The 10,268-nt window shown below is 35.4% G+C and overlaps 1 protein-coding gene across 2 annotated transcripts; it reads left to right on the top strand.

Annotated features, from left to right (window-relative positions):
* Positions 1 to 24: 24 nt before the first annotated feature.
* On the top strand, positions 25 to 9,244 carry LOC117415629 (protein mono-ADP-ribosyltransferase PARP12-like). 2 transcript variants are annotated; one of them, XM_034026208.3, is made up of 12 exons: positions 25 to 442; positions 2,462 to 2,597; positions 3,448 to 3,706; positions 3,930 to 4,031; positions 4,453 to 4,579; positions 4,808 to 4,976; positions 5,751 to 5,871; positions 6,460 to 6,556; positions 6,872 to 6,956; positions 7,073 to 7,203; positions 7,982 to 8,133; positions 8,693 to 9,244. In XM_034026208.3, exons 1-12 carry the CDS (start codon positions 108 to 110, stop codon positions 8,947 to 8,949), a joined length of 1,971 nt encoding a protein of 656 aa, XP_033882099.3. In that variant the 5' UTR covers positions 25 to 107; the 3' UTR covers positions 8,950 to 9,244. The 2 variants fall into 2 exon arrangements, with proteins under 2 accessions (XP_033882099.3, XP_034777951.2); XM_034922060.2 differs by lacking the exon at positions 25 to 442 and having other exon boundaries at positions 2,568 to 2,649.
* The last annotated feature ends 1,024 nt before the right edge of the window (positions 9,245 to 10,268 follow it).

Below are 10,268 nucleotides of genomic sequence, written 5' to 3' on the forward strand. Positions count from 1 at the left end.
GAAAGAAAATAATGTTAGACCTTTTGATCCCATACGTAACACCCTGTACTTGGTACAGCAAGCTGGTATACAGAAAACTTTCTCAGGAAGTTAGCACATTTCTGAAAATGTCAGTTTCCTGCCTAACCAACTATGTCACAAAAACTATCTGCTCCAATGGAGGGTCCATGGAATACAGGGAACTTCACAGACTAGTAACTCATTACTTCAGGAACATGGACCACACCTTCATTCAGATCCTGGGAGACACTAGTAGGTTTTTTATAGTTAACAGCACCAAGGTAAAGACTGCAGAGAGTGGGCTGTGTCCTGACAGTAAAATCATTGCTAAAACCTTGGTACAGTTGTGCAACCACTATCCAGAAGGGAACTGTTATAATTGCGGACGTCTTCATCTTTGTAAATTTTTTGTTTATCAGAACTGCAAGTATGACAATGAAAGGTAAGGGAAAAATACATATTTAAACATATCTATCTATCTATCTATCTATCTATCTATCTCTCTCTCTCTCTCTCTCTCTCTCTCTCTCTCTCTCTCTCTCTCTCTCTCTCTCTCTCTCTCTCTCTCTCTCTCTCTCTCTCTCTCTCTCTCTCTATATATATATATATATATATAAATGGGCTGTCCAATGGATGGCTCTTGAGTCTAATATATGGCTTACTGAGCTCCTCATTATAGCTCTTTAGATTCTCCAATTCAAGACTTTTAATGGGTTTCAAAAGACAGCAAGGACAATCTGTAGTCTTTAGTTGAAGCAAGTACAGTCAGAGTACAATCTCTTTTTTATCTCTCTTTTTTTTTTAAATGTCTTTGCTACTATCCGGTGGTATGTCATAATATTACCATTGCCCCTTAGTACTGAACCATTGCATTGGCATTGAATAGTATTTCGTAAGGGAGTTTCAAAATCCCAGTGCTAATCCCAGAGCAGCCCCTGTTGTTGGTTTTGTGCCTTCACAGTCCAGTAAGTTTCAGTTTCATTTCTCCTGCAGCAAGAGTGCTGATTAGGAAGTAAAAACGCTAGTGGATTCTGACAAAATGTCTGCTTCTGCTGTAGCTAGCTGTGCTACCAGTATTCTCTGCTGCAGTCAGGGATCCTTGGACTACAGACAGCTTTACAAGAGACTCTGCAAGTATCACACGATTACAGAACAGCTCTTCTGTCAGATCCTGAGGAATGGCAGTAGGTTTGCTATAGTTGAAGGTACTGAGGGGAACATTCCAGGGTGTGAGCTCAGCAATGATACCACAATCATTGCAAAGACTTCAGTGAGACTGTGCAAACAGTACCCAAAAGAGGACTGTGCTGACTGCAATGGGCTTCATCTTTGTTGATATTTTGTTTGTGGTAACTGCAGATTTGACAAGGAAAGGTAAGGGTAACAAAATACTGCTTCTGTCTATATAGACAGGGCAGAAGTTTCATAATGGTGCGTTTAACAGTCCTGTGTTATGATCAGTACAAACAGTAAATATTTATTATACATAGGTATTCCTCTCATTTCTTTAATTAAATAATACAAAATAATAATGAACTTAATATGATGATAATGATACCAGTGACTAGTAAGAATTTAGAAACAGTCATACACCAAATCTTACAGGAAAATACTATATTTAAGGATACCTGAGCATCCTCTTAAGAGAGCTTATACTGTACGTACAGAAATTATATAAACTCTTTATGCTAAATGTCTTGGTGACCTTGATATTGACCTCTGACCTCAATCTGACTCTTTTAAGTATAATAACAGAACACTGAGTTATTGTCTTAATATTAGGTGCACAGCTGTATTCTGTGACTTGATTAATTAAGCTCCATTACCAGTGTTGTTTTAAACATCGACCATATCAAAAGATACAGATCTTTTTATTCACATTTTAATTCATGTTTACAAACTATTTAATCATATATGCCAATCCCTGTGCATTACATCCCAAAGAATGTTTTTTCTTTATTTCACAAGAACAAAAGCCTATTTTGATGGCTATTATTCTGTATATTTCAAGTTAAAGTAGTCATGTTTTAAAAAGTACAACACACAACCTGGGCTTGCTCCCCGAGGTCTGGTGTTGATTACAGGCCCTAGTTACAGGACTGTAATTGTTGACCTACTGTATTGTATTATACATTGTTGTGCAAGGGCTTCGTCAACTACAAAACATTAAAACATGAAGGAGTGACTCACGATTAAAGGTACAGGAGTTTGATTTGAACAAATATTGATTCGTTTTCTTACATTGATATTATTCACTTGCTTTATCCATATATCCAAACTTAAATGAGGTATGGGGAATTATTATTCTAATTTTCTCTAAGTCACATTGATTCATCATTCAAGAATCATTCGGTGGAGACTGCACAGAAGATTAAACCGAAGAGGAATGCAGCTAATAGGAACCAAGGAATTATAATTTAGTATACAACTGGTCATTGTTTTGGTTTCTTTTTATGTTCAGGAATAAATGCAGAAACTCACATGACCTTCATTCAGTCCACAACAGTAACATCTTGAGAGCTAATCAGCTTCAGGGTCTGCAGGAGGCTGAGTTATCCCAGTTACTGCTCCAGAATGACCCCTCTCTTCTGCCTGAGGTAACATCAACTACAGATCAAACCTTCATTGGCAGAGATGCAGTCATAACATGTGAGCAAACTGGAGACAGAACCTAGGACTAGAATACTTCTTTAATGTGCAAAAATAGTTGTGCCAGAATAATTCCCTTTTGAAACATTACAGAACATCCTATAACTTTCTCAGTACCCACTGTTGCGGCCAACTGTACTGTAATAGGTATTTTACTGACATGCGTTTGTTTTTATATTGTTATCTACACGCCCTGGTTTAACATTCAAATAATGAGGCACAGCATTGCTACAGGCTGTATAAAATGTAGTGTGGGATGATTAGACTGTTTAGCCCAGGATCTCGCTTTCTGGACCAGCAGGCGTCGCCCTCAGTTGAGGTGTGACCGCCGATGTCTGTCAGAGGTCAACCAAGGTCAGGTGAGGAAGACCACTGACCCCCCAGAAGGGAGATACAGTTGCAAGGAGGTGGTGGGGAGCAGGGGTAGAAAGACTTTTAGAACATTTAGTGAAAGGTGGGCTTGGAGTATTGGTTAGCCAATAAGATTAGCGTAGAAGGCTGAACCTTGTATGTAGGAAGCAGCAACAATAGGCACTGAGAACAATAAATTAAGATCTTATTGTTTAACTTTTGATTTTCAAACAGTAGGTTGTTAACATATTCAATAGAATTTCAATATAAATCTGTAAGAAAGTCATACAGACAAACGTTTTCACCAATGCCTTCTTCTTATTGTGTACATTAATTTTAATACAAGGCCCACTGGGATTGACGAAACTGTAAAACTGGCCAAAATCTTACAGGTTAGGCTCATGCAAAGATAGTCTTCTAAATTCCTTATGCTTTGTTTTACTCCAGGTGTGTGCACACTACAATAAGGGCAATGGGGAATATGGATCATGTACCTTCAAAACAAAATGCACCAAACTCCACATATGCCAACACTTTCTGCAAGGAAACTGTAAATTTGGACAGCAATGTAAGAGGAGCCACAAGTTTGATGCAAATGCTCAGGAAATGCTGGAGGGCCGGGGTCTCAGTGCAGAACTAATATCCAACCTGCCTTCAATATATAACAATATCTACACCATTAACTGTAGCACTGGCAGCAGTGCAGGTGAGGACAACCAACTGTTTCTTTACTACTGGACAAAAATAATAATAGTAACCTGTATAGCAACAAATAATAAGACAATAATAATAAGAGATTTCAGATGGCTGATTCACATCAGTATCGTGGTCTATGATAGGTCTATAAGATCTACTAGCAACAAATGTAAACTCTTTTCTTTTGCTCAAAACCCCCTATTAACTTTCTATAATTCACCATTTGTCAAAAGGAAAGAAAGTGCGTACAAGGGAATCATCAGAAAGCTCCATCAGTGATGTGGACAGTGATGAAATCTGCCTTTTTTACATCAGGAAACACTGCAGTTTTAAAGGTTTGTACCCTTGTTTTGGTACAGTATGCTCTTTAAATGTTTATTGATGTAAGAAAATCTAAACCCGAATAGCAACATTTTAGATTATCTCACACCAAGCCTCTAAAACATCTTTTTTCATAAATGTCTTGAAGATTTGTGTAAGATTAGACCCAAAGACTTTTTTTTTTCAATTTGTGAATTTTTGACCTAAATCAACAAAAATATGTAATAATAATATATCACAAAACATGTTTGTATCTTATTCATAAATAATTCCTTTTTTTTTATAAGTCACTCGACTACTCGAACATGATGCTGTCAATATACAATACACCTACACCTTTATATATATATATATATATATATATATATATATATATATATATATATATATATATATATATATATTACAAAAGCCTATTGTTTGTACTCTTTAAAGAAAAGTGCATTCGCGTCCACTTCCATCTGCCCTACAAATGGGAAGTGTATAACGGGTTGACCTGGAATGACTTTCCAAACATGGAAGAGATTGAAAAGGCTTACTGTGACCCAGAAAACACAACCAGGTGAGATACTAAGAGCCTTATTCATTCTCAGCTCTGCTGCCATGTCCCAAGCTTCCTTGAGAACATTTCTTTACTTATGTTTCATATAAAGGGGCCACTTTTAGTTCATACAAGTAAAAATATATGGCAATCATGTTTTACATATTTTCAACATGTATTTGTCTTCCCACATAGGATTTTTATAGTCTTACCTCATTACAATAAGTACATTGTCAATTCTGTTTCCAGTGATGGATCTCCACCAGTCAATTTCCTCACAATGACTCTGGGATCAGCTAAAGTCAGACGCCTTTCCACAGCTTCCTCAGTCACTAAGCCCCCACACTTCATCCTGACTACCGAATGGGTCTGGTACTGGAAAGACCAATGTGGTGTGTGGATTGAATATGGAAAGCAAGTGAGTTTGGAGGCTTTAATATAGATCTAACAAGTATATCCCCAATTTAAGCTTTAATACTTCATAGTCATTGGCATAAAAAACACCATAGGGCTACCATAATACTGTAATATGAATGTAGTACCAAGAAGAAACCTAAACAGAACTATTTGCAGAGAATAATGTTATAAGCAATACCAACACAATTAATTTAAAACAATGCACGGTGGTCCTTATAGTATATATACACTGATTTATACCACAATGTCACCCTTGTCAAAATATATCAATAAATCAGATATTACCACCATTCTGCCAATGGCAATGCAGTTGCTGCCTTTGCGTAACAATTGGCTGGGCATCATTTTGGGGTTGGCTCTCAGCTCATGATAATGTCCTCACTTATCAATAAAAACTGCCTAATTTCAAATCTGTTATTATGCCGACAATATAAAGTATGCACTTGTTCTATAGGGATATTTATATGAACAGAGTTTTTAATAATGTTTTTAATAATATTTAGACAAAGAGGAATGAGGTGAAATATATATATATATATATATATATATATATATATATATATATATATATATATATATATATATATATATATATTTCAATCAAAATGATTAAATTCAACATATTTTCAGTAGGGCAACACATCTTAAACAGCTATTTAAGAATAAGGTGAATACTGATACTGCTGTATTCAATGCACATCTTAGACGATTCTGTTTAAAGAAGTTACATTAAGGTGTACATTTCTGTCTGCTTTATAACTACTCTTTCTTGCAGGACGATGGTCAGAACGTCTCATCAGTCAACACTGAAGTCTTGGAGAATGTGTTTCTAGTTGATGGGGATGGTGTTGTTCCATTCAGCTCAGGTGGTCAGCAGTACACCCTCAGCTTTAAAGGTACTGGCAACTGGCAATACTGCATGTATGTTAAAACCAGTAGATTGTGTACGCATAACTCTTCCAAATATGTACATCATGGTGAAAAAGTATTTAGTGTAATGTAATGTTGATGACCATGGTTATTTAACACAGGTGTTAGAGCATATTTGAAATTGTATTATGGTATAACTTTACAGTACATCAGTCTATTGTAACATATGCATTCTGTGCAGCTAGAATAGAAAAAAAGAAAAACATATTTTGCAGTTTTGTACATGCATTTGTATTGTTTAATTTGAATATTTAGTGTTGAAGTTTATTCTGAGGCAGAGAAAATATAAACTTATAAGCATCTTAATATAAGAAAAGGGTACAGTGCAGTACTGTATATTACCTCAATAGACTGTCTAGTCCATGTGTCCTCTAGGGTCCAGGTTTTTGGCCTGGGTATTGCTTTAGAACAAAATGTGGAATATTTATAAATCTTTACATCTGACAACCCTTGTTCTAGTCTTATACTTAATTATATACTTCCATGTATTGAGCTAATCTTTTTAAGTATGAATTTTGCAACATTTGAGTGTTCTACTTGTTTCTGCCTTTTAGACATGTATCAAAAGAACCTGAAATACAAAACAAAAACGGAGGTGCGGAGAAGGCCTAGATTTGTTTCTTCCAAAGCTGTGGACATCAAGATAAAGCGGTACATTAAACAAACAAACAAAAAACATTAAAAATAATAATTTAAACTTGAAATTAAGCTCTAAAATACCAGACAGCAATCATCATTTCTAAACTGATTTTCTTTTTGTTTTTATTATTATTTTTTATTTTGTCTTTATTAAAAAGAAACTGTGTCATTAATCAAATGTTTTATTAGATTTAAACAATTTTGAAAAATATTTTAACCATTTAGATTAATTACATTATTACTCAGTGAAATGTTATGCATTTCTGTAATGCTTTTTAAACCTAAGTACTTAAATACAGATGTATTCTTGTTTTTTGCTTCTTAAAGTGACTCTTCAGAGACACAAAGCTCAAATGCTATGTCTGTTCCGAGTCACTGGGACCAAGGTGCCTTGCCTAAATTTAGATACAAGGTATGTTTTTATTTTAACTGTATTTTACACAAAGCAGAATTTAAAAATAATAAAATGTCCCAATCTCTTTAATTCTTCTAGCCATTTAGTGTTTTTTTTTTTTTAATCGTTTTCAGCTGATTGAACTTTCCAAATCCTCTGGGGAATTTCAACATGTTGAAGGTCTCTTCAAGCGGACCATGGCTGCAGCGACCGTTCATAAGATTCAAAGGATCCAAAACCCCTCTCTCTGGAAAGTGTTCCAGTGGTGCGTAGATTGTATTTTTTCATAATATAAACTTTTCTGAGATGCAATCTGTGAAACACTGTATTCTATTCAGCACTCTCTGAGCATTCTCTCATTTTCTGCCCATGTTTGTCTGTAACACATACTGAATAATGCATGCATGACATATAAAGAAATAGCTGAAATAAATAGTTTTGGACACATAATACATATATTTTTCATTGAAAAATGTTTCAATTTTTTTCCATTGCTTTATATGGGGAAAAATGGCATGAGGTGGCCATGCATGAAAGGGTTCAACAGAATTCATGACTTCGTGGTTAGGCCATGTTTGCAGTAAATTGTAGATGTACTGTATGAAATCTTATACAGTGTAAGGACCATTCACAAATTCCCTGGCCCTAATATCTCACAATAGTTTTTTTTTTATGTGCATTAACTATGGATCACGACAGCACTGTAAGTATAGTATTCACCGTTTTAAACAAACATTTTCTAATACATTTCAAATATGTTGCTTTATTTAAAATTGGCACACTGCAACTCTTAAAGGAAAGTATGTACATTTTCCCAAGTCTAAAATGAGATCTGGTAAAATGAAAATGTATTGAGAACGATCATTCCCTACCATTAAGGCATATACAAATCAATCTTCAAGTTATGTAAGTCACAAGCTTTTAAAGAAACAACCATCCATACAAGAAAATGTATTTTAAAAAATAAATAAAAACAGTACAGTATATGCACTAAAAGTGTTTAAAAAAATCATGGAACACAGTTCCTCTGGTTTTTGTTTCAGGCAAAAAGAACAAATGAAGAAGAAAAATGGAGGGGAGAGTGTGGATGAGAAATTTCTATTCCATGGTACAGAGCAAAGCCTATTAGATGCCATCTGTGAGCAAAACTTTGACTGGAGAATCTGTGGAGTCCAGGGCTCACTGTATGGGAAAGGTACAGTAAGATTAACCAAGGAAGAGAATGCAGCTCTACCCTGGACGTGTAACCTAAATAAGTCCTTGGCAAGGTTGAGACACATTAGCAAAGGGCTGTGTGGAGAATTCCATAACATACTATAACATTACTTTCCAGCGCTTCATGTTGGCAGGGGCTGGTAACTCACTGACTTTCGCTTTCGAGTTCCTGGCTGTTAAAGAGACCATTAGCTTTGTCGTTTGATCAGAGGACGCCCATTGATCTTCAGTACTTCTGTGCTGTTGGGGGGAATTGCAGTGGGGGAACATAATTGGACAATCTAAACTGGGAAGAAAAAAACGGGGTAAAGTAACTTTTATAACAAAATAAGAATGTGTCGTTTGCCTACTGTTTATAGGACTCACTTGAAAATAATATGAACACATCACATCTATATATGGTTATCCCGATTACAGCAATTCAAACTAAGAACAGTACCAGTAGCTGATCATGTAGAGTATTGAACAATGATGTCAGAGCTTGCTGGTTAAGTGTTATATGTTATGAATTAAAATCAATTCTGGCGGTTGTTTTACAGGAAGCTACTTTGCAAGGGATGCCTTATATTCTCACAACTATTCCAAGACCAGAACCGGTACCCAGATCCTCTTTGTGGCTCGGGTGCTGGTTGGAGAGTTTACCAGAGGAAAAAGCAACTATGTACGCCCTCCCCCCAAAGATGGCAACAATACCAGCTTTTACAACAGCTGCGTAGACTCCAAGTCTAACCCTTCCATTTTTGTAATTTTTGAGAAACACCAGATTTATCCAGAGTACCTAATTGAGTACCATTAGCAGGAGTAACAGTCTACTGCAAGAGTTAAGCAATCAACCTGCTGCTCCTATAGTATATACTGTTGAGGAAATTGTATTAAAGATGTAAAAAAAAGAAGCTTCTTATGCTTCTTCTACAGAAGTACTACAATTGTATCATGTTACATCGAGATTCAAACCATTCAAACCATTTGGGGATTTATGTAAGGCTGTGTGGTAAATTAATTAATCAAAAATCAGTACATTATTGTGATTGCTCTGTGTCACAAATTATTTGCATGTTTTTTTTTTTTAAGAATTACCACAGTAGTTTGTCTCTCTTTCCCAAGAATGCTAAATCAGGGAGGACATTCTTTTGCAGAAATTATTGAGAGTATCAGAATGTGTGAATATATTGAAGCTTGAGATATATTCAAAACGTCTGTCTAAATATATTACTAGATTTACTACTATTAATTCTTTTCAGTACTTTTTATGTACACTGTTGACTGAGTTAAATGAGTATTCCTCTGCCTTTTCCTAGTACTAGGTTAGACTGGGTGGGGAAAAATATCCCTATTTGTTATTATATATTTTTGTATTAATCACAAACAGTTGCTGTAAAGTTTGTTAGGAGCTGCCCACTCACTCACAAGTAAATTCAAGGGCTAATTATTTAACAAGGAGCAACTAGCTTCCCAGATAGTCAGGTTTGTGGAAGATCTGTCTGGTTTGCCAATCAGCTGAATTAATAATAACAAAGGAAGCCAGACTGGTGAGCCACAATTTTTGCTTTTGTCTGTAAAAGTGTTTTTATGTGTAGGTTAGAAAACCTGAAAATCATTTTCTTAATCCAGTCACAAGGTTTTCTACTGGGTATCAATGCATCTGTTTCTATATTTCTTGCTAATTCAGTAACCAGCTAATACAGCTACTGCTACCTAGAAGGATATTGTTGGGGCCATCCAATTCACAGGCAGATTGAGGTGAGGGTTATAAAGAGACACCAGTCACTATTCCAATGATAGACACTGTAGCCTTATAACTGGGAAGTGTTATAAGCAGTAGCCCTGCAGTGAGTTTTCTCTGTACAGATATGCAAAGTAGCTTCTCGGACCAATAAATCTTGTTAACAAAATTGATGTCCATTGTGTTGTTGGTATACAGACCTTTTTTTTTTTTTTAAATTAAATATCATTGGTTAAAAAAGCCTATCCACACCAACATTACACAAAACCCAGATTGTAAAAATAGTAAAAAAAATAAATAAAAAAAAGTATGTGAAAACCTACAGAAATCATTTTGAAAAACAAACTTGCCACATACATAGGAAATGACAGGAAAAAGGGAAATTACAAAAC

Source organism: Acipenser ruthenus, chromosome 7 (assembly GCF_902713425.1).
Source record: "Acipenser ruthenus chromosome 7, fAciRut3.2 maternal haplotype, whole genome shotgun sequence".
NCBI classification, from domain to species: domain Eukaryota; kingdom Metazoa; phylum Chordata; class Actinopteri; order Acipenseriformes; family Acipenseridae; genus Acipenser; species Acipenser ruthenus.

What these genes read in the sequence shown, in the direction of transcription:
- LOC117415629 (XM_034026208.3), top strand. Translation starts at nt 108, where the DNA reads ATGTCAGTTTCCTGCCTAACCAACTATGTCACAAAAACTATCTGCTCC. An exon ending in TAGCACTGGCAGCAGTGCAG is followed by an intron (nt 3,707 to 3,929) that starts GTGAGGACAACC and finishes ATTTGTCAAAAG; the next exon opens with GAAAGAAAGTGCGTACAAGG. An exon ending in CTCTGGAAAGTGTTCCAGTG is followed by an intron (nt 7,204 to 7,981) that starts GTGCGTAGATTG and finishes TTTTTGTTTCAG; the next exon opens with GCAAAAAGAACAAATGAAGA.